General features: G+C 39.5%; 2 protein-coding genes and 1 long non-coding RNA gene across 3 annotated transcripts; all 3 read left to right on the top strand.

Annotated features, from left to right (window-relative positions):
* Positions 1-1167: 1167 nt before the first annotated feature.
* On the top strand, positions 1168-9272 carry LOC139433028 (uncharacterized). The gene is made up of 3 exons (XR_011642594.1): positions 1168-1256; positions 8753-8805; positions 8890-9272. It is a non-coding gene; the product is annotated as an uncharacterized lncRNA (long non-coding RNA).
* Positions 9273-16480: 7208 nt separating this feature from the next.
* LOC117440198 (ladderlectin-like) lies at positions 16481-17086 on the top strand. The gene has a single exon (XM_034076494.2). The coding sequence runs from the start codon at positions 16537-16539 to the stop codon at positions 17020-17022; it is 486 nt and encodes a 161-aa protein (XP_033932385.1). The 5' UTR covers positions 16481-16536; the 3' UTR covers positions 17023-17086.
* Positions 17087-21457: 4371 nt separating this feature from the next.
* Positions 21458-24837, top strand: LOC139433027 (THAP domain-containing protein 3-like). Its single transcript, XM_071201876.1, has 4 exons — positions 21458-21947; positions 22719-22851; positions 23663-23742; positions 24083-24837. The coding sequence occupies exons 1-4, from the start codon at positions 21883-21885 to the stop codon at positions 24144-24146; spliced, it is 342 nt and encodes a 113-aa protein (XP_071057977.1). The 5' UTR covers positions 21458-21882; the 3' UTR covers positions 24147-24837.
* Positions 24838-25228: the final 391 nt, after the last annotated feature.

Here is a 25228-nt window from a genome sequence, read left to right as displayed (position 1 = left end):
TATCTTACATGCGTTAAAAAGTACTAAGTTATAATAAACAATATGCTAAAAAAGTACTAAGTTATAATATAAACAATATGATAAAAAAAAGATAAAGTTACATAATTTTCAAAAATACAGATCAAAAACAAATCCTGTAGCAGTTCTTAGGATTTAGGAGCCCGGTATATATTACAGTTATTAAAGATGGCATATGTATATAAAGTATATATTGCACATTAAGCAAATAGTTTGACAGTATTTAACAGCAGCAAGTTACACAATGTTATAATCGGGAGATAAGTTTCCATTCATTTCGGCAAGCCTGGGCAACAACGATTAAAAGATTTCTTGCTCCCAAACCAATTGTGTATTTCATTACAAAAATCAGTTATACCATACTATGTTTAGGTACTACTGAATTATATCCTCAAAACAAACGCACACATAAATAGCAAAGGAAAATACATAATTTAATAAATCCACAATATGATAACATTTTACAGATTAATTTAATAAACTTTTACAAAACATAGGTTGATGTTATATCAGGGGGAAAATACATATTTCAACATTTCAATTAGTCTCTGCATATTTAAGTAATACTAGTTTATATAACAGATGAAAGTATCCAGAAAGTAGATGCAAAAAATATATATAATGTGTGCATATCCTCTGAAAGAGTGTTAGTCGTTGAGTAGTGAGCCATTAGTTTTTTTTTCGTGGTGCGATGTCTGCTGAGAAGTCCTTGTCTGCCTCGCTGACTTTGAGGACATCTGGGTCTGGCAGCTCCCCCCGCACGGCCTTGTAACGTGTACTCCTTTGAACATGTTTATATGATAATTAGGACTTTAAGAACAATTTTACACTCAGACAACAATCACAAAGTTGTAGCAGGCTACATACAATTACTTGGGACAATAGATATTACCTTACACCGTCAGCAACTGTAAACTGCTTTGGCTTAGTGGAAGTGAACACCATGTCACTCACTCTGCCTGGTTTCACACCCTATTAATTACACAAAAGAATTGTCAAATTAATTGAAATGGTCGTTGATGCAACATACTAGATCAGCTCTTGGCACAAAGGAAATACTCATTAAACCGTGGATTGGTTGTGAACACATACTGTACTTACCATGGTTCTTGGCTTGTGCCATCGCTGCTCTGTTTCAGTGCAGCTGAGGACAGGGGGGACAGCAGCCAGGTTGAGTGTGGAGTTGCAGAGTGCTGTTCCAGCTACACAGGAACACTTTGCCACTGCAATCTCCACAGGTGAGCAGTTCTCAAAGACAATCTACAAATTAAAACAAAATGTCAGTCATTTTACATTTAGGACACTGCTTCAATACAACACAGACAAAAGAGAAAGCTGAGAGCAGGCTGATCAGGCAAGTAGTAGGTGTGGGAAAAGGCTAAACCATGTCAGGTTGTCAGTCACATCACATACACAGAAGTTCTGCTGTTTGGAATACTGTCATTTGAGGACATTCAAACAGATACGCTTGTGTTGCCCGTCTCAGCTCTCTCAATGTATTATCTTATATTAGAACTACATCAAATAGTGTTAGTAGAACGTTGAACAGCTTAACATAGATGTAGGGTACAAAACCAGCACTTACCTAACACTGGAAATAACAAATAATTGGACCCTTCATTGATTATACTAACCATACAGTAAACAGGCATGAAAACGGGTTAGGGGTGAAAAAGGTGAGAAGGATATTATCCCTCTGGGGGTCCGGGGGCATGTGCTCCCGGAAGAAATGTTTGAATATTCCATATTTTAAAGCATCAATCTGATGCATTTTGAGATGCATTTTTTTTGCCAACCTGGGGAGAGCTGGAGAAACTTAACTTCAGCCATGAGTCAAAAATATTATGGCCTCCTTACTAGTATTATCAGGGATGCAAACTCATCAGGTATGGAAAAGGTGACAAGGACCCGAGCCCCCCGACCCCACGGAATATCGGCTTTAAAATGAGGAATAACAGAGGATTTTAGCAGTCAAAACAACTAAAGCAGCAGTGTTAATAATAACAGAAACGCTAAAGAGTCACATCTAATAGAAATATATAAAAGCATTTATTTTAATTGTGTAGCAGTCAGTTTATAATTTTGGCAGCACTGTTGAGCATTTTGAAAATCTATTGTCATGCATGTGCAAGGCTGAGTCTTTCTATCTTTATGGCATCTGGTGTAAAGTAACTCAATTCATAAACTCAAGTACAATTTTGAGATACTTGTACTTTATTCTTCTTCTCCTCTACAGTTCAGAGGTAACGGGTGTACTTTGACCCCACTACATGTATTAATACCTTTAGTTACTTTACAGATGTGGATGAATGATGTGAAATCTAATCAAGTGTTGAATCAGACTTTAGTTCCACCTGGAGTAAATCCACAAGCTACCCTGCAGTATACAAAGTCATTCAAACTAGCTGCACCTTTACCAGTTTGAGAACACTTTCATGATCAATCATTATAAAACATATCATATATATTATTCTGAAATGGACCAATCTGCACAACGACTACTTTTACTGTCGCTACTTTCACTATATTTTGATGATAATACTTTTCTACTTTCACTTGAGGAACATTTTGAATGCAGTACTTGTACTAACAGTAAAGTATTCCTACACTCTGGTACTTCTACTTTTACTCAAGTACAAGACCTGAGTATTTCTGCTTTTAATCAAGTTCAAGATCTGAGTACTTCTACTTTTAATCAAGTACAAGATCTGAGTACTTCTACTTTTACTCTAGTACAAGATCTGAGTGCTTCTACTTTTACTCAAGTACAAGATCTATACTTATACCACCTCCGTTTATAGCCTATGAAAACATAGTGACAATGTATGCTAGCTAGCTCAACGATAATATTGCGACAGAAAAACTTTTCAGTGCACATCACGCTCTGCGCTCTAACAGCTGGGTTCTAACGGCCCGTTCTAACAGCTGTTCACCAGCGGTCCAGTCTGTACCACAGTGACTCCGGACCGCACAGTTAATATTAACGAACGCACCCATAGGTAATGTGGCTGCTGAAGCTAGACCATCATCGCGGAGCAGCAGAGCCGGCAGGAAGACTCGAGCACACAGCTCGCGCTGCATTATAATCAGTGGCGACTGGTCATTAGGGGCAGGTGGGGCACAGCCCCACCTAGTGTCAGCAGAAAGTATTAAAAATAATGATTACAACAAAATGCAAAAAATAAATTAAAAAATATATAAAATATATTTTAAGATCATGTTTAATCATCTGATTCGTCTGTACATTGCTGTTTTAGTATGTGTTCTTCTAATTAGTGTCTACAGTGTGTGCCTATTGAGCTGTTTAGAGCCATGTGGGACAAAACCTGATCCTGCCCCTCCCTCTGACTGTCTAAGTGAACGGTGACTGCAAAAACTACACTGCGCATGCTCAGAGTATTTTCCTATTTAATGTGTGTGGCAAAAAATAATGACCATAGGGGCAAAGTGCTGCCATCCCCACCATACGTCATCTCACATAATTCAGAGCTGATTGGCTGTAAGTACGTGTGCTGCGAAAAGTGTGGTGTGTGAAGAGGAGGAGAGAGAGCTGCAGTGAGGCGTCCTAAAACCCGGAAGTAAGCAGCGCATGGCTTCCCTCCACAAAAAAGCAACGAGATTTCTCCATAGAATTTTAGAAAATAGCTCAAAATAAGATCTGTGGGAAACGTAGCTGTTAGATAAATGTACGTTTTGTTCAGCCGGATAATATCCACATGTCTACCCTACTTTTATCATTTTCGAATCAAAAATCTATTGATTAGATTAGATTTATGATACACTTTTGAAACTACAAGAAGATAAGGAGGACTTTTACAAAAAAGTAATAGAGATTTTTGTCCAGAGGGATAGGCAAATGGACTTAATCTTCAAGTCAAGGTAAGACTGCAATTTTATTGAAAATGGAATCTTACTAAAGAGAGAACAATTCAATATTTAAATGATAAAATTACATTTTTTTGGGTATCCTTCTGTTGAACTGTCTGTTTAAAAGTAATTGAAGCATCAGACAAAAAAAGCTTTTGAAAATAATATTATATTTTTAAACCTGAAGAGTCAGTGCCAGTGCCTCACCAGCCATGAACCTCTCTGCAGAAGCTTATATATAGACATCTGAGTTTTATAGAAATATATAGAAACATATAGAAACGCCACTGATTATAATATATAAAAAAGGAACACCATGCGTGTCATGATGGCACATAACAGCTTGCGGCCGCAGATTACTCCGGGTCCCAGACCCCAACAATATTTTTATTGCAGATCTACATGAATCACATAAACGACCTATTTTGGATTCAAAACGGCGAATTTGGCATAAGGTGAGTGATTTTCATGCCCGAGTAAATAACAGCAGCCGTCACAACCAGTTTCTGGGGTTTCCATGAAAGCCGAGACGGTTTTCAACCTCTCATTAAGAATCTTTGATGAAAGCTAAGTTTGGGTTTAGATATTTATCATTTTACACGAGAGGGTTACAAAACGAAAATAAATCTGTAGCCTGTAAACTTTACAATGTACATTTTTCATTTAGGGACTGAAAGGAACCTGCTGCCCAACTCCATTGTTCAATCTGACCATTGATTGACAGTTTTAGAATTGACCTGCTCCATATTTGGGGATAAGAGGCTGTTTGGTGAATGTTGACATGTCTCTAGTATTGATTGAGTTATAGCAGGTAACACAGATAGAGAATCAGTGGCCAAGGAGCTGCTGGGAGAGATGTAAGTCCAGAATGAAATACTGGAGAGGCTGACCGGTGAGTAATGTTTCAACAGACAACATCATGTAACTAGCCTGGTAAAGAAGTAAAAGCCATAGACTTTATTGTTTAGGTCATTATGGGGATATACATTTCATCTACATTTAGAAAGACATTTGATGACAGTTGGTGGGAATTCTGTATTCATTTTTTCAGCGGGATAATATCTAAGCACTGACGGGTAGAAGCAGTATCACCAGGAAGCCATTCACTTTGTTAGTATTGTGATTTTGGTTGTTTTTGAATCCATAAGATTAGTGTGTTTCTTTACCAGAAACATTAGCAGTTCAAATCATATTTAGATTTTTAATGGGATCTCAGGGATTTCATTTAAAAATAAACACAGATGCTTGTCAGAAATTCAGAGCTATTGAAATATGTTATTTAGTTTACCTAAAGATGTTGGGGTTCTTATTTAGTGGGCACAGTCCAAGTATTAAGATTCTGAAGCTGCACAATTAATTTAGAAAACCTGTGCACAGACATCTGTTGTTTTAAGACACCCCACCAACAGGCTCCAAGTTGCCTACGCAGTGGTGGGTCAAACAGCCGAGGGCTCCAGAGCCCGGAGCGTAGGCTTGAGGGATTTGTATCAGATTTCTCCACACAGGTTGTTGACGCCAAAAGGGGGACCCGAGACGCAGGAGGCTGACTGTCAACCACTGGAGCCAGTGTGCGGCGGGGGAAAACACCTGCGAGGACCCTAGACGACATCTGGCTCTCGTCATGGAGGTCGACTCGGATGCTGTCATCAGCGGACTGGAGGAGAAGGACCTCGAGGACATCCATCCAGCAGTCGTCCCAGGAGGCATCATCATCGGACCGGGGAAGGAGGATCGGGAGGACATCCATCCAGCAGTCGTCCCAGGAGGCATCATCATCGGACCGGAGAAGGAAGATCGAAAGGAAATCTATTCAGCATCGACTCGGAAGCCGCCATCACTGCCAAGCTATGGGCAGCCTCTACCATGACAGCTGCTTCACCTGCAGCGCCTGTAGTCGAAGGCTGAGAGGGAAGGCGTTCTACTATGACGCAGGAAGGGTTTTTGTTCTTGAAGAGGACTTTCTGTACTCTGGGTTCCAGCAGTCTGCAGACAAGTGCAACGCAGGTGGACATCTGATCATGGACATGCAGGCCCTGGGGAAGTTGTACCGCCCCGGTTGCTTCCGCTGCGTCATCTGCAACGAGAGCCTGGACGGAGTGCCCTTCACTGTGGAGACTGAGAATAAAATCTACTGTCTGAAAGACTACCACAGGGTCCTGGCGCCTAAATGTGCTGCGTGTAACCAGCCCATCCTGCCCTCAGAGGGGTCTGATGAAACCATTCGAGTTATATCCATGGACAAAGACTAACCTGTGGGTGTTGTTGTGTGCCGTGCATCCGCTCATTATGTGTCAGACTAATCAGTTCCACCATTGAAGGAAAAGATGCTTCTCCCCCCCCGTATCAAATGCCTCTGTTGGCCTATGTCTCGGAGGGAGAGGACGAGTATGGAGACTCAGCAGACAAGGACGCAGTTTTTTGACATTTTTTGGTCTCCCTCTCATTCTGCCATAAGAAATTGCTATGAAGGGATGTTTCTAAATGTTTAAAGGGCTCTAAATATAATGTTGAGAGATGAACACAGTGGAGAGGAGCGACAATAGTTATGGTTGAAGTGCCTTGTATAAGTTGCACTCTTTTTTTAAGAGTGCAAAAGAGGGAATTGTGGAAATTGATGTGAGATATTGTACCAAAGAACTGTGATACATGTAAAAGGGCAGAAAGTCTTGTTGCACTTTCCAGACATTAAAAGAGGTCTGTTGAGTTCCCTGGTAATTATCAAATAGGAGCAGTTAAGTGAATACTGTTCAAGCAATACCTGTGTTTGTGTTTTATAGTGATTTCTCTGTTTTGATCCTTTCATAAATGTGAGGACTAAAATGGCGAGAGACAAAGAGCTGTAAAAAATGAGTTTTATTGCAGTGGGGGATGTCGAGGTATGCAGCACAGGGGAGAGGAAATTCTGTTTGAGATCTCTGGCAGGCCAGGTTTTAAGGAAATCTATGTATCTTGAATAAGTATGTGTGAGTTTATACATTCCTGTGTGTTAATAGTTGAAGGAACAAAAGGTACATTTTTCCTCTCCAATATAGAGAGGTTTTTTTATAGATTTCTGAAACAATGTTCCCTTTTTTGTTAGAAATAGATGAGCACAATAGTTTTTTCTTTGACTTTTTACCTGTTTATCAAAAGAGTGTTTTAAGCTATTTGTGAAGAAGGAAGATGCAGAATTAAGGGTGATTTCTGTTTGGAGTGTAAAGATTATCCCTGATAATGTTTTCTGGGTTAAACCATCGATAAGTTTTACAAATGGGGAGGGACATTTTCCTTGAGTTTTAATGGGGTGCCTTCCCAACACCTGTGGCTTTCAAAGCTGCCAGACGCTGATTTCCCTGTGAGATAGCGTTTTGGTATCTCCCCAATGAAACGCCACCCCTTCTTTGTATTAGGGAAATGTTTTTCTGGTGGTTCGCTCTCTCTTCATACGCTGTCAAGACGAATAGGATGTCCGCAGTGCGTGAATAAGGGCGGGAGTACTCCACACATTGCTTATATGACTCTTTGAATTGTATAAGTAATGTATTATATTATATCGTATTGCATTATACTACTTTGTTTAATTAAAACGGATTATTGTTTAACTGGTATCCTGTTGTCTTCTAATTCCTTCCCTGTTATGATTTCAAGCAGGACTCGTCAAAACAACACGCGGTGAGGAGTTGGGTTGTAAAAAACCCCACCTCGCAACAAGCCCCTTCATGCTACACACACATAGCTAGCTACCAGTTGATGTGAGCTAATGTATTGTCACTATGTAATCTGTTGCAACACGTCAGCTAGCTGGACTTATTTGAATCCTAAATCACAGGTTACCTACTCTAGCTACATCAAAACCCCAGAACATGAACCTGATAGAGGCTTTGAACCAATTAACACTTTTATTTTCCTCCCTACTCTGAGATCATGAGGCTTTTCATGCTTTCTCATGGACCTGTAACAGCTAGCCCTGATGCTCACTCTCCCTGAAGGTAGTTCTTTGTTTGAAACTGAGGAATTGGATATCATTCATGTTATCCAAAAAAACGTAATAGTACATCATTAAAACGCTTTACACTGTATCAAGACTGTCAAGTTGTCAAAGTTAGCCAGTAACTACAGCTTTGTTTGTAACTTACCTTCATAATTGTCGACGTAGCTGGATATGTAGCTACATCTTGAACCCCTTTTCTCTTTTGCTCCTCGGGGCTGAGCCTGCCGGTTGTACCAGCCGATGTACATCACTGATGTTAACCTTCGGTAGGTCTTGGAGACATCGAGTGTAAAATAGTGCCTATATAATATATCTATACGCTATCGATCGCTCTTCCCCATGCTCTTCCCTCTACCGCTCGACTGTAGACCGGAAGTTTACAACCGCACACCCAGCCGCCGGAAGTTGATAGACGCCATCTTGTGCAACTAGCCAATTGCATCTCTTCTCTTTGCTGAGATTAATGTTTGTGTATGCATGGTCCTTCTATAAATAAATACAAATTTTAAAAAAACATCACATCAAAGGTACATTTTCACTCAGATGGATAACACATCACTTTAGTCTCTTAACATTTCAGCTGTTATTGACCAGTGTCTGCATTTGCAGTTTGTTTTTTGAAGACAGGAGAGGAGGGCCAAATGAAGCGTGACCTATCATTCCAAACATTCTTATCTCATAACTTTCATGAAGTTCACTTCATGACGCTATTTAAAGTTTGAAACTATCATTCACTTTGGTCTGTGATTTGCTTCTAGAGAGGAGAGAGAAGAGGTGAGGAAGTGGGAGGCAACCTTAAATGTGAACCCTTAAAAATCACAACTGGTAGTTATTCATGAATAATCTCTCCCTAGATGTTTGAACTATAACGTCCCTTGTTTTAAACGTGTCTTTCAGAGAGAGGAGAGGAGGTGGAGGGCAACACTAAGCTGAAGCTTCTCATGTATAAGGTAAATATCAATATCTTATTTTGATTATAATTCATGTATTGATTCACCATTATTCTCTAAAGATTTTATTGTTATTTTTTACAGAATTAAGAAGAAGAAAGAACTGAAGAATAGTGGAGATGTGAAAAGAGGCTGAAGAGAAGAGAGGACAAAATGAAAGGAGAAGAAACATCAAGAGATTGAGGCGAAACATTGAGTGAAATTATGAATATGACCTCATTTGAGTTTATTTAGAAACAGTGTTAGTTATGGAACAAAGAAACGTTATATTGAAATGATTGTTACGTGTGCAATGTATAGCACTGAGAACCTTTTGGCTTATTTGAAGCTGACTCAGCATTTCTGCTTTTTGAATGTGTGTCTCCATGGTTGAATGTATATCACTTTGGATAAAGGCGTCCCCTGAATGTAATGCACGATCAAACTGTGAAAGAATATCCAGAATAAAAAGTCAACACTTGATGAAATATCTCTGTTTGGTGTCTAAGGTTTGTTTGCAGTTTGTATGCTATGTTGAATACACATTAACAAAGGCAAATATGTAAATGTGGTTTACCATTATGTTTGGTAAAGAGCCTTAAACAATGTTCAAGGTCATCTATTTTCAAATGCTTCAGTAAAATGCATCACAATGCAGCTGCAGGTTTCTCCAAAACAGTCGGCATGATCATATTGAGTTATAATATAAACAGATCACACTTAATAACACAATAATCCACATTACCTTACTTACCTTATTCATCCTAGAAATGGATTATTGTGAAGAAAAGAAAACCTAATATTAGAGTTGAACTTTTGTTGTCTCACGTGTGCAGAGTTAAGATATAATTAAGGGTTAGGGTTCAGTCGGACTGAATGTGTCCCTTGGTACCTGTGGAGGTACAGAGGGCCCAGGACCCCGGCGGCCCCCCTGGTTTAAAACAGATTATTTTGTAGGGATTTATTACTAAATCTTACACCGCAGAGAAGTTGGACCTTATTTGACTTTAGAAGAAATATCCCTAATATATATATAATAAAAACGTGCTATTTTCATAGAAATGAAAAAAATCTTCGTCCTCGCTACAAGAGAAAGTAAAGCAACACATAAAACTACATCAGATCACAAAACTACTTCATTATTTGCGCACAATTCTTTATAATTTCACACAAATCACTTGTAATTTTTTTCAAATGACAAAACATTTAAATATAATAAAAAGTGTTGAAATATAATTTATATATATATTCTTCCATTATCAGTTTATATTAAATGTTCTATTTCTGAGCCTAAAACATAATCTTATTGAAGTGCATCAAGATCATGCTATTTTTTAAATATGAATAGTTATTATAATTGTAATAAAATAAAAGGCTCCTCAGCTGCAGAAAGAAGATGAAGTTGAGGTCGGTGCGGCGCGGTTTCTTATAGACCGGACAGGAGTACAGGCTGACCGCCCCCCCACCCCCGCCGGGGGGCAGCTTGCTGTCGGCCGTGTTGGCTGAGCTGATGGCGAAGACGTGAACCACGGGGAGGGGGCTGAAGAGGACCTGAGGAGCAGATTACTTTTATTAGTGTTTACATTTGAGTATATTTTGCTCCATAATTGTATCAAACCATTTTTCCTGCATTATTGTTTCTTATTTTAATTAGTAAGGCATCACTTTATTATTTATCAGTAATTATTGCTTTTTCCATTTTTTCATCATATATTTCATTTATTATGTGTCAGTATTTTTTTGTTTTGCCAATACATTTATTTTTCTTATTCAATGTGTTAGTTATGGTTTCCTTCCTGTTTTTCACCTTTGGGGGGGCCTCGCAGAGTTTGGTTCCTCGCCGATCCCACCCTGCCCCATCCAGGAAGAGGCCGTAGATGTAGACCCCGCCCACTTCTTCTGGGGGCGGAGCCACATCTTCCTTCATCACCTTAGTGACATTGTTGCTAAGGGTGACAGTATCCAAGGCCCAGCCCCGGGTCAGGTTGGAGCGCGTGATCTCCTGGCGCATGGCGGTCAGAAAACCCTTTACGAAAAACACCAACAGTGACAAGACTTAAGTTACGTCAGGTTTCTCTCAGAAACACATTATCTTCAATAAGGAAGATACACATCTGGAATTTAGATCTTAAAGAGAAAGTCAAACATTTACCGCATAATCAGCAAAATGGCGCAGATTTTTAAAAGACCGCATATTTATCAAAAGGCCGCATAATCGCCGATTTTTCCACACAAAGTTGAGGGGAAAAAAAGTTAACTCGTCTTGACGCGAGAGAGAAAACACCACGATGAAACAATCTAATCCATCTCATTTACCGACGAATATTTATGCTATCAATCAATCAATGTTTATTTATATAGCCCAATATCACAAATGTTACATTTGTCTCAGTGGTCTTCACAGTTTATACAGAATATCAGTATGACAATACGACACCCTCTGTCCTTAGACCCTCACATCGCAAGGAAAAACTTCCAAAGAAAACCCAGTTTAAAGGGAAAAATGGGAGAAACCTCAGGGGAGAGCAACAGAGGAGGGATCCCTCTCCCAGGACGGACAGACGTGCAATAGATGCCGTGTGTAAATTGAAAAGATAATACATTTGCAACATAGGTAGTCCAAATGTTTGGAAATGCATGTGTGTATAATAGGAAGATGAATCCACGAGGATATCCATCCAGGACCGATGATCCAGGACCACAGCCACGACTCAAGATCCAGGGCTCGCGATCCAGGACACAGGACCGCAGGATCATCCATGACTCCGGATCCCAGCGTATATAGACACCAAAAAGAAAGACATTTGGGGAAGCTGGGTTAATCGGAACATGAGTACACAGGTATAGACAGAGAGAAGGAAGAAGTAAGATGTCCCCCGACAAACTAAGCCTATAACAGCAAAACTAGGGGCTGAATCTAATCAGCCCTAACTATAAGCTTTATCAAAAAGGAAGGTCTTAAGCGCACTCTTAAAAACGGATAGGGTGTCTGCCGCCCGAACACAAACTGGAAGCTGATTCCACAAATGTGGAGCTTGATAAGAAAAGGCTCTGGCTCCCATTGTACTTTTAGAGATTCTAGGAACAACCAACAACCCTGCATTCTTGGAACGCAATGCCCTAGTAGGACAGTAGGGTATAATGAGTTCTTTAAGGTAAGATGGCGCCTGCCCATTAAGGGCTTTGTAGGCGAGAAGAAGAATTTTAAATTCTATCCTGTGTTCTATAGGGAGCCAGTGTAAGGCAGCCAGAACAGGAGTAATGTGGTCCCTTTTCCTAACTCTAGTTAGTACACGAGCCGCAGCATTTTGAATCAGCTGAAGCGACTTGACTGACTTCTTGGTACTCCCTGATAATAAAGAGTTACAATAATCCAGCCTAGAAGTAACAAATGCATGGACTAGTTTCTCTGCATCGTTTTGAGGCAAGATATGCCTGATTTTTGCAATATTACGTAGATGGAAGTAGGCGGTCCTTGAAATTGATTTTATGTGGGCGTTAAAGGATAAATCCTGATCAAATATAACACCAAGATTCCTTACAGTCTCACTGGAGGCCAAATTAATGCCATCCATAGTTAGTATATCTTTAGATAATTTGTTTCGTAGATTCTTCGGGCCAAGTACAATAACTTCAGTTTTGGTCGTGTTTAACATCAAAAAGTTTAAGGTCATCCACGTTTTTAAGTCCTTAAGGCAGTCTTGAATTTTATTTAGATGATTAATTTCATCAGGCTTGATTGATAAATATAGTTGAGTATCATCCGCATAACAATGAAAGTTTACAGAATGATTCCTTATAATATTGCCTAACGGAAGCATATATAATGTGAACAAAATAGGTCCGAGCACTGAGCCCTGTGGCACTCCATGGCTAACTTTGGTTTGCGTGGAAGATTCATCGTTAACACGTACAAACTGAGAGACCGGGCAAAGCAGTACCCCGATGTCTTGCATGAAAGTGGGGGGAAACTATTCTGCACCCCGTGCAACTGTGTTGGAGCATAAGAGAAAATCCACGGTGACGACCCACTTTGATTCATTCAAAGATTCGAAAATGCTTTCTGCTGCTGCGGACAAGAAAGCCAAACAACTCACGTTCACCGAGGCATCAACCTCCAAAACCCTTCCGAGGGCTACACGAAACGAGGTGAGTAGCCTACAAGATTGAAGCTGGTCAGATAACGAACGAGTAAATGAAAACAGAATGAGGCGGAGAAGTGTGTGTGTGTGTGTGTGTGTGTGTGTGTAATTAAAATAGCCCAATTGCTTTTACAATAAATAAACATTGAATGTGTTTAATTGAATAGTAAAGGGGTTTAACATTAGTGGCAGGTTGTGTGTGAGAGAGAATAAATAAATAAGACAGCCCAATATTTATTTTTTCCGCATATTTAGCATATTTCCGCATATTTCGCAACTTCCCGCAATTTCACCGCACAAAATCACATAAAACCCCGCATGTTTGATCGCATAATCAAGGATTTTAGCCCGCGTTTTTCTGGAGGGTCTACCTGACAGATGAAAACCACTGGCAATTGCAGATTTCTTCGTATTTTTCTACCCAGGATAATATTTTAAATGAATAGAGATTAAAGTGATACATTTCACAGAAAGAAATTGACCAATTAATGGAGAAAAATAACTTGAATATTCTCCAATATTATAAAATTATTCTTGCAATTATTTTTCCTTGGATCTTCTGCATCTTCTCACAACATCTATGACTATAATATTGACTTATTTTTGTCGCATATTAGAGATGTTGTTATTTTCTTGGCTTTATTCTCAGGTTTGTTTTCGCACAAGGACAGAAAGGTCTTTGCTGAACTGTTCCTCTTCAGTATGTCCTGTTTGAGAAGTTAGATTTTTCTTGTTTGACTGTCCTTAACATTGTTTCTAAACTTTTCTCTACGTGGGAGGACTTTTATCCAACCTGAGGGTTGAAGAATCCGGTGAGCCAGAATGTGTCCGGCCTGCCGGAGCTGATCCAGCCGCGGAGCTGCAGGCTCCTCTCCAGCAGCTCGCTGAACCAGAAGCCCAGCGAGGCCGAGGGCCAGCTGGGCCGCAGCCACAGGCGCGGGACCCGGGCGTCGAACATGCAGTCCAGAGCGTCCCGCAGGTCCTCAGACATGATGATGGTGCCTGCAGGGACACAGAATATGGGACTATATTTACACACACATAATAACGTTAAATATACTTGTAAATAGATATCACATTTGCCATAATAGTGTTTGTAGAATGTGTGTGTGAGTGTGAGTGTGAGTGTGTGTGTGTGTGTGTGTGTGTGTGTGTGTGTGTGTGTGTGTGTGTGTGCTGACCGTCGATGGCCAGTTTGAGGTCGGTGAGCATGCTCCGTACGAGGCCGATGACGCGCTGCATGCGCTCCACTTCCTGTCGCAGGAAGATGTTCATTGGCTGCAGCGGACCCATCTTCTTCAGCTGACCTTTGACCTTCAAAACACACTCCACAGTTACTCAACATTTCTGCAGAGGACCATATCACTAGTGTATAGGTTAATTATGATTCATAACACAAACTCTGTATTCATATGTATTGTAGTTATCAGACAGAAATGTTGTCAGGATGTCATTTTATTGTATATTTAAGAGTTTTTCCTCAGAAAATAAATCATCTCCCCTGGCTCCATAATCATTATTATTATTTTTTTTTTAACCTAAAATGGAACTAATTGAATGTAGTGGAAAGTGATTGATTGATTATTACTGCTTATTATTAGTACTGCATTTATTGTTTACCAAATACAAATGTGTTTATACTTTTCCTCCGAGACCCATCTCAAAGTCCTTTTACTTCCATAGGAATGAATCTTAGTCACCAAACGCACCTCGTGCTGCACGTAGTCCGGCGGCAGCTTCTCCAGCATCTCGGCGGCGAGTCTCTGAACGCTGGCCTCCCTCGTCTCCCCGGCCCCGCCCCCGGAGTCCTTTGGTTGGATGCTGATGATGGTGCGGAGCGTCTCATTGGCCAGGTTGGTCTGGTAGGTGATGTCAGCGTTAGGGTGGAGCCCAAACACCTGCAAACAGGAAGTCAAAGGTTTAATGATGAAGCTGTTCAGGGTTTGGATAATTTAGGAGGATCTTTGACATTTTCTTTTCCTTTTTAAATGTATAATATTTCTGAAGTGATGTGTTTAAAAACAACTGCTGTAACATTTTCCTAAATGTTTTGGAGATATGATTGAATGAATGTATGGGTTTCAAAATAATAAAAAAACGAGTTAATGAGACAGAAAACATCATACATTCCTAAAAGGACAACTATTCAAATGTATAAGTAAGAAAATTGAATAAATTGCACATTTATTTTGGTAACACCCAACATATATTATATTATTAAGTTACCAACAGAATTTTTAAGAATATTGTGTTTGTGTGCACTGAGTCAGTGCACACAAACACATTGGAGGAATAAATAAATACGGAAATGTTATTGATCACCCCTCGATGACATGTTCTCTTGTTAAGAAATGTATTCTCATAATGATGCGATAAGCAGGACAGAATTACTTCTTTTTTTTGCTTTTCTATAAGTTAGATAGATATGAGCATGGTTTTATATAGGCTACCATCATTTTTAATCATGTTTTATGCCGTTTGCCAATACTTGATAAGTCGCTCGTAAAACACAGGAGGTATGGAAACTAAGAACACCTGTGGTAAATTGTGCAGCTAATTTAACACAACATGTGTTTTATTTCATTTTAACTGGTGGATATAGAGTTGCTGCGGGGAGGGGGGTTGAGACACACAGGCTGCAGTGGAGAGGCTGCGCACAGCTGATCGACAGCTGGAACACAAACTACCAAATACAAATTAATAATTCAGATCCAGTCGCCATGACTCCACTCCGGAGGGATCCCCCGATACTTTCTTACAGTTTCTCATCAAGGGGGGGGGGTCTCCTGTCCCCGGCACAAACACACTGCCTGAGGAAGGTTAGGCTATGTGTATTTCGTTTGTCATTCACTTTAACTTAACTTTTCGGACCACTTGTTTATTTTGGTGACGATCCGACCTCCATGCTGCTACTCTGGTTCAAACGGCATCCACCAAACAATGTGATTTGTCTCCACCTCCCCAAAAGAACCAAAATCTGACTCGGTGTGAAATGTCTTTTTTAACTGTTCTCGTCATTTCCTGCAATCTTCTTAATGTAGTCAGTCAAAAATGAATATTAATACGGGGCGTTTCTTTGAGTAAGTATAGGCAAATATGGGCATTACGTGAAGCTCGCAAAAGCTGCGCCCCGCGCTATGCTTTATGAATCGGAAAATGTCCATACGTATTTATTTGCTTCCTACGTAAGCCACCTTCCCACGTGAATCCTACACAAAGCTTTATAAATGAGGCCCCAGGTCTCGTGCTTTGAATGTCTGAAGAGTTTCCCTCAATGATGGTAAAACGTATCTTGCCCTCGCCCTAATGACATCCAAAATGACCTGAGACCCTTCCATAGGTTCATTGAAAATACCATAACACAACCTTAAACCCGCGAGTCCTACCTTCAGGGAGATAACGGTGAGCGTGCAGCCAAGAGGTTTTCTGAAACTGCCGGAAAAACTTTTATAACTTACATTTTACCGGGCACCGGTCATGTGATCACGTCACGTGACAATGACGTCACATTCCCACACATATATAAGCAGCCTGTCACATGAACCTTCACAATCTCCATCCTCTCCAACGGTTCAGTGCAACTTTAACAGACAGAGACGGTGACATCATCATGCTGGTTTTCCGCTTCCTGTTGGGCCTGGCTCTGGGTGCTGTGTCTTCTTCAGATGACCCTCCAATGGAGCTACAGCAAGAGACCTGTCCCTCCTTCTGGCTCTCCTTCAACGGCCGCTGCTACAGGTACTTCAACACGGAGAGGACCTGGGCTGATGCAGAGCTCTACTGTGTGTCCCAGGGAGGCAACCTGGTGTCTATCCACAACACAGTGGAAGAGGATTTTGTCAAATTCCTGATTAAAAGCTCTGACCCTCTTGAGGGATATACATGGATCGGACTCCATGACATCGCCAAAGAAGGAAGTTGGATGTGGTCTGATGGGTGTGCAGCCAAGTATTTATTTTGGTATAAAGGACAACCAAACAACAGGGGACGACGAGGTGAAGACTGTGTACTCAACAACTGGAAGGGGAAGTGGAACGATGGGCATTGTTCAAATACTTTTCCCTCAGTTTGTGCATCTCGCACAACTTGTCCTTAGCAGCTGAGATGTTACGTGTTCACCTGTTTTGTTAACATGATAACAATAAAGTGTGTGAACAGAAGTCCTTTTATCTAACCTTTATTTTCATGAATGTTACATATTCACATGGTTGCTCCAGGGGTTAATCAAAGGAATTATGTCTACACCTTTTTTTAAATACATTTAGTAAAAAATATTGACGCATTTTTACATTTTGATCCACAGATTTGAGCCGTTGCTTATTATTCTGTTTGTTTGAACCACACAGCTGTATATCATTCAATGATCATGTGGTCAGGTATTTACGGCACCTGGTGTGTGGATGACCAACGGGCTGAACCTGCTCTTTTAATTTAATTTAGGAATGCTTCAAAGTGATCAGTCTTAGCGACATTATTTATTGGGAAAAGTACCATCACTCTTTTTCTGGTTATGGGAACAACAGGTGTTTAATGGACAGGGACAATACTTATGTGTATCTTTCACACGGACGTAAACGTACAAACCTAAAATGTACTCAACAGTAGGCTATTTTCTGACAAACAAGACATTCATCCTCTGTTTTAAAGGAAGACTAACGAAAGGAGGGCTTGAGCTATCAGATATAGTTAAGATTACAGAGTCTAATATATATATATAGCACTATTCAATACACCATAGTAGGCCTACTTGCATAGAGTATATTCAGGCAGGCATGGCGTGAAACTCAAAGTGGCAGCATGGTTACAGACATGTTTATCATCACCTGCTCTCAGATTTCAATGGAATTCATATAAAATGAATGATTCTTGGTTTTTGTTGGGAAGCAAAAACAATCTAAATTATTAAAACATAAACCTTTGATCATCGTTTTCAAAAGAAAGTCAAACTGCTTGGGTTTTTCCTTTGTGTTATTTGCAGGGGCGGCGGGTGCTGTATAGCTAGGGAAGACTTCCCAAATATTTGTCACTGCATCCTGGTAAAATATATATAATGTCTAATGTGTGTGTCTTTGACATTAGCGCTATGCAGCCACCTGTGCCCTACTACGAAGCCAGTTCAACAGAGCCTGGATACGTTTGAGTTATCTTAACTAACCCTAACAAACGAGATCTCGCTAAGCGGTCCTACGACGCTGGTTATCAACTCGGTAAATCAAGCCAGGGTTTCTCTCTCCAGCTGAGAACGCGTTCACGTGAAAGGGGCGGGGTTAGCTACATTTGACCAATCACAAACAGGGACAAGTGTACTGACAGCGCAGCGTCATACTACATTAATGAAAAGTAAACTAATATTAGACAAATGAACTTTAAACATCCATGATGACTTAAACATATAATCCAGGATACAAGCCACATAGTTGCACCTGCAAGGAGAATACAGAACAACTCGTTAAAAAATAAACTACCGAGTGTTTGAAAGCGTACAACAGTTTTATGATACTGCCCCATCTAAGACACGAGGGGATCTGACTTTATTACATTTGAGTTGAGTGTTTCGTCAACTTAATGTGTTGCTTAAAAATAATACGTCTGCATACAGTATATGACAATGTAACTAAGTGTTGCACGGCCAGATACGGCTCGAGAAGCTGACTCCGATAAGGAAATATTGTGATATCGATGATCTGATTGATGATGTGATGTCAGTGTGATATGAATGATAAGTGCGACACGTCGGCGTCTTCTCCGCATACGGCAGTTCAAACTGCATTTCCTTTTTCCTGTAATATGACTAGATTTAAACTCCGCACACTGAGCTCTGATCGGTCAGCAGGCGGTGCTTTCACCGAGTTGATCTCTTCTCTATAGACACCGGAGGCGGGCAGCGTAAGATGAAAAAAAAGTTATTTAGCCTTCCCAAACCTGAGCTTCACGCGCCGCCTATGGTTGATTGAAGAGGTACTGGAAAACTAGAAAATGTGTGAATGCTGTAAACTGTGAAAGCTAAAAGTAGGCTGAAGTTATGGAGAGACAAAGTATTGGCTGAAATAATAAGGGGATTAAAGATTCGGTAAACAGCATTCACACTAAAGAATTGAAGAACTCGTGGAATGCTATAAATAGCATTCACACTAATTAGACATTGTAAATAGTTGGAGTTGAATTGAGAGGGAAGGAAACAAGAGTAGATATGAGAAGATAACACAGGAGAGAGATGTGTTGAGGTGATTAAAATAGAAGAGAAGAAACAGTAACGGAAGACTGAAAGAAGAGAGGAGAGGAAGAGGGCAAGTATGAACAATCTGGCTCTGTGCACAAGATGGCGGCTATCAACTTCCGGCGGCTGAGTACTTCCTGTTTGAGTAGTTTTGACAGCTTGACAGTTTGTTATGTCACACCGAGAGCAAGAATGAGCGGATTTCGAGGTAAAGAAAAGCGATTGGCCTTCCAGCGTGTAAGAAAGTCGGCACTACATTGCTGTGTGCCCCTTTGTACAAATTCGTCCCGTTATCAGAATCAGAATACCTTTAGTCCCACAGAGGGGACATTTGCAGCGTTACAGCAGGAAAGAGCCACAGACAGCTTAGTGTTGAATATCTTACATGCGTTAAAAAGTACTAAGTTATAATATAATAAACAATATGCTAAAAAAGTACTAAGTTATAATATAATAAACAATATGATAACAAAAAGATAAAGTTACATAATTTTCAAAAATACAGATCAAAAACAAATCAAATCCTGTAGCAGTTCTTAGGATTTAGCAGCCCGGTATATATTACAGTTATTAAAGATGGCATATGTATATAAAGTATATATTGCACATTAAGCAAATAGTTTGACAGTATTTAACAGCAGCAAGTTACACAATGTTATAATCGGGAGATAAGTTTCCATTCATTTCGGCAAGCCTGGGCAACAACGATTAAAAGATTTCTTGCTCCCAAACCAATTGTGTATTTCATTACAAAAATCAGTTATACCATACTATGTTTAGGTACTACTGAATTATATCCTCAAAACAAACGCACACATAAATAGCAAAGGAAAATACATAATTTAATAAATCCACAATATGATAACATTTTACAGATTAATTTAATAAACTTTTACAAAACATAGGTTGATGTTATATCAGGGGGAAAATACATATTTCAACATTTCAATTAGTCTCTGCATATTTAAGTAATACTAGTTTATATAACAGATGAAAGTATCCAGAAAGTAGATGCAAAAAATATATATAATGTGTGCATATCCTCTGAAAGAGTGTTAGTCGTTGAGTAGTGAGCCATTCGGTTTTTTTTCGTGGTGCGATGTCTGCTGAGAAGTCCTTGTCTGCCTCGCTGACTTTGAGGACATCTGGGTCTGGCAGCTCCCCCCGCACGGCCTTGTAACGTGTACTCCTTTGAACATCTTTATATGATAATTAGGACTTTAAGAACAATTTTACACTCAGACAACAAATCACAAAGTTGTAGCAGGCTACATACAATTACTTGGGACAATAGATATTACCTTACACCGTCAGCAACTGTAAACTGCTTTGGCTTAGTGGAAGTGAACACCATGTCACTCACTCTGCCTGGTTTCACACCCTATTAATTACACAAAAGAATTGTCAAATTAATTGAAATGGTCGTTGATGCAACATACTAGATCAGCTCTTGGCACAAAGGAAATACTCATTAAACCGTGGATGGTTGTGAACACATACTGTACTTACCATGGTTCTTGGCTTGTGCCATCGCTGCTCTGTTTCAGTGCAGCTGAGGACAGGGGGGACAGCAGCCAGGTTGAGTGTGGAGTTGCAGAGTGCTGTTCCAGCTACACAGGAACACTTTGCCACTGCAATCTCCACAGGTGAGCAGTTCTCAAAGACAATCTACAAATTAAAACAAAATGTCAGTCATTTTACATTTAGGACACTGCTTCAATACAACACAGACAAAAGAGAAAGCTGAGAGCAGGCTGATCAGGCAAGTAGTAGGTGTGGGAAAAGGCTAAACCATGTCAGGTTGTCAGTCACATCACATACACAGAAGTTCTGCTGTTTGGAATACTGTCATTTGAGGACATTCAAACAGATACGCTTGTGTTGCCTGTCTCAGCTCTCTCAATGTATTATCTTATATTATAACTACATCAAATAGTGTTAGTAGAACGTTGAACAGCTTAACATAGATGTAGGGGACAAAACCAGCACTTACCTAACACTGGCCAATACAAATAATTGGACCCTTCATGGATTATACTAACCATACAGTAAAGAACAGCAGCCGTCACAACCAGGTTCTGGGGTTTCCATGAAAGCAGAGACGGTTTTCAACCTCTCATTAAGAATCTTTGATGAAACCTAAGTTTGGGTTTAGATATTTATCATTTTAAACGAGAGGGTTACAAAACGAAAATAAATGTGTAGCCCCTTCATGCTACACACACATAGCTAGCTACCAGTTGATGTGAGCTAATGTATTGTCACTCTGTAATCTGTTGCAACCAAGCGGCAAACTCTGGGGAACAGCCGGGAAGCCAATACGGAAGTGCCACACACTGCAGTTCATATATTGGCCGATAGGCGATGGCTGCAGAAAGGAGCAATTTCCATAGACCCCCATGTTAAAATGCCCAACTTTACAGCAGAAAAAAACATGTTTCTGTCCCTGGCTCCATACATTTTTATTATCGATATAGTTAGATTCCACCTTCATGATTATGGATCTGTGAGTGAATTGTTTTCTAACACGACCCTTTTATTCATATTAGGTCTTAAAGTTTTTGCATTAATTAGGGCGTGGTCACGTTGATGGACACGTACATGCCTCACTGTCAGCTAACAGCAACTTGTCCACTCTGCTAGGCTACAACCATAGAGGCTACAACGTTAGTTAGTCATAGTACTGTACTTGACCCTTTAGCTTTAGCCGTGTTCGTGGTGATATACCAGACAATTAAGATGTCGTGCTGTGCGCTTGAATGTACTAACAGAACTTCCAAGAAGTCTACTCTCAGCTTTTTTCGGTGAGTAAAATGATAATATTATACATGTTAACCCCGTTAGCAGGTGTTTGTGTGCTTGTTAGCTTAGCTTGTTATGCAGCTTATTAGCCAGCTAAGGACGTACCCCTTTATACATGTGTATATATATATACAGTTTAGTTTATGATTCAGCCTTGGGTAAGACTTTTATAGTCTATGGCTATGACACCCATAATGCTAAATGGGAGCAAATGTTAATAGAGGACCCAATTATCCCAGTGGTGGCCGCCGGAGTCCGCCGCCGAAGCTAACCGGAGCCGTAGCTAGCCCTTTGCGGCTCCGTTAGCTTCGGAGCCCGGCGTTATAACTGGAGATCAAGGAATGCAGCGAAACGCGGACTTGGTTCGCCTGCAGCCCGCTATAGTATTAGCTAAAGAAATGATGTTGAACAAGGCTTATTAAGCTGAACATCGCCACAATTGTTCTGCTATGTATCGGTACTTATTTTATTTTCTTAACGTGTGAATGACAAGCATTAAGAATAACAACAAATAGCTATTTATCTTGCATATTGTCTCGTTTGATTATGAATGTAACGCTTATATAGTGGAACTACACTGTTTTATCAAAACCAAAGTGCCACGCAGTAACTTGGCAGGCATGTATTTCAGCAGGAAATGTGCAACCTAGATTACATTTACCAACACAGACTATATAGAAATATCTGTAAAAGTTGTTCATGCGTTATTAAGTGAATATGGCATTAACCCTCCTGTTGTCTTTGGGTCGGTTTTCATGTATTTTTGAATAAAGGTTTCCTTTCGGTGATCCAGACAGGCTGGACCAGTGGGTGCTGAACATCCGGAGGAATACATGGACCCCCAACGTTTCTTCTCGCCTGTGCAGTGAACACTTTGAGAGTCATCCCTTCAGCACGGACTCATGGGTACAGATCCTTTTAAAAAATAATAATAACTTGGTTCCATTTGTGAGTGTAAATTGTTGTTACTAATTAAATACATGTTATACATCATACAATGCTAAATAATTGCTATGGCACAGCTTGCACATCAGTGATGAGTAATGTTCTTTTGATTAAAGGCCAAATTAAGATTTTGCCAGTTAAGTATAGAAACATAAAAATCGAATTTTTTTTGCAAACCATCACATTTCTCTTCAATGTATGCAAAGACTCTTTATCATAGATAGAGAATTGCCATTTCCCCCACATACTCTATGTTAAAAAACAGATGAATTATATTACCTTTTTTACGTTATTTTAATAGCAACATTCATTCATCTGTTGTCATCTTATAACTTATTTATCTTAACAGCTATCACTGTAAAAAAAAAAATGATTTAATTTTACTATACAATATTTATCTTTACATTCTGTTCTTGCATATGTCTTATTATATTTACGTGTATATAGATTTCTGCCTGCACTAATTTATTATTCTTAATTTAATTTTGAATTTATTTTATTGTTTTATGTTGCATTGTTGGAGGAGCTCGGGACAGATGATTTGCATTGCCATTCCTACACTGTAGCCTATGTGCTATGACATCAATCCTTTGAATCTGAATCTTGGAAACACGTAATTGTTGAAAAGATTAACTGAATAGTTAACATGTTGGCCCTCTATTGTCTTTTATAATGCACTCTTACATTTAAAACAACATTATTCAAAAGAAAGTTGAATATCTACAGACCTCAAAAAGTTATTTTATGTGTTTTTGTTTATTATTTTTATTAGGGAAGGAGATGCCTGAAAAACACTGCAGTGCCCACCATTTTCTATTTCACCAAAGAACAACAGTCTGGAACGAGAAGCAGGTGAGTAGCAATGACGAGGTCAGTGACACTCCTAGTTCGACTGTTAACAGCAAGGAGGAGGTTGCAGATGTCGACCATGGTAGTGGTGAAAACAGTCTTGCTGCTGATCAGAGCAATATCATTATGATACAAGGCACACCTGAAGAAGCCTTTGTTGTTCCACATGTGGAGAATAATGACGTTCCAACAGCCAATGCTTGTGAGGATGTTGGTTTGGGGAGCAGCAGCCAACACACAGACTCCGCCTCTGTTCACTCTTACACTTGGGCTTTAAACCAAGACGGGTCATACTGAATAGTTTGTGCACACATTTCTAACATGTGATCTTTCTTTCATGTAGGACGCTTGAGGGAAGTTGCAACGCCTCGGCCAATGGGATGTCTTCTCCACGTGAAAGACATTGAAGGCATCATTTATAACTTGAGACCATTTTCCAAAAGTGATGACTTGTATTGGCTTAGATGGTAATGGATTACAACGAACACGAATCAAGATCGTATAGAGAAAAAGGGAAGTGTAATCCTTAGTTACATAGGAAAAGATGTAATCGCATTAGTTTGACTTTTCTAATAATAGGGAAACTCAGGATTACAATCTTATTCAAAACCTAAAAAGAGCAGATAGTGCTTGTTGTAAAATTATCAAATTGTATCTCTTCTCTGAAGCGGTACTGTTCTGTAGGATAATACTTTCATTGTGAATCCGACACCTACTGCCTGAATCTGCTTTATGGTATTATATTATACATTTCAGTAAACACATCATATTAATATTTCTTCTCTCCTGTGTTTATTTGCATTGCATTTGATATTGAGGTAATCCAAAAGAAAAATAAAGTTATCAGGTTACATTACTTTTATATCTTGATACTCACATGAAGTTACTGGTTGTGTTTTTGGCAAGTAGCCCTCCCAACCCTGTACATAAGTTATATCATTTGAATTACTGATACAGTTGTTGCACATCTTTAATTTATGTTCTAGTGTACTTAAGTCATAAAATGATTCGAAACCTTTACTTTTCATAAAATGCAAGATGTAACTTTCAATGTGAAATAGATCTGATTAAATAAAGAGTAAAAGCACAATCTTAAATGTTGACAGTTATCATTTGCCTATGCTTATTGTTAATGTAGTGGTGTTATAAACAAAATGTTGTCGTAAAGGAAATTAAAGATGTTTTTTATTTGTTGACAAAAGATTTAAAGTAGATGCTCACAACATGTGGGAACATTTATGGAGAAAAATGTTTCTATTGTAAAACAAATATTTATCTGCATACTGAACAATTTAGAAACTCTCTCAAAGGTATTATCTTCTGTGACGTTGCGACCCTGTAGGGATTGTGGGTATTGCACTTCATAATTACATTCTATGGTAGGCTTATGACATTGATGCCAACATACATGGGATTAGGGGAGACCTTCTTGTTGTTTGTATTGTCATGATAAATGACAGCGTAGTATTCATTGTCAAGATTTTGTGTT

Source organism: Pseudochaenichthys georgianus, chromosome 3 (genome assembly GCF_902827115.2).
Source record: "Pseudochaenichthys georgianus chromosome 3, fPseGeo1.2, whole genome shotgun sequence".
Lineage (NCBI taxonomy): Eukaryota > Metazoa > Chordata > Actinopteri > Perciformes > Channichthyidae > Pseudochaenichthys > Pseudochaenichthys georgianus.
This window is presented reverse-complemented; position numbering and strand designations above follow the sequence as displayed.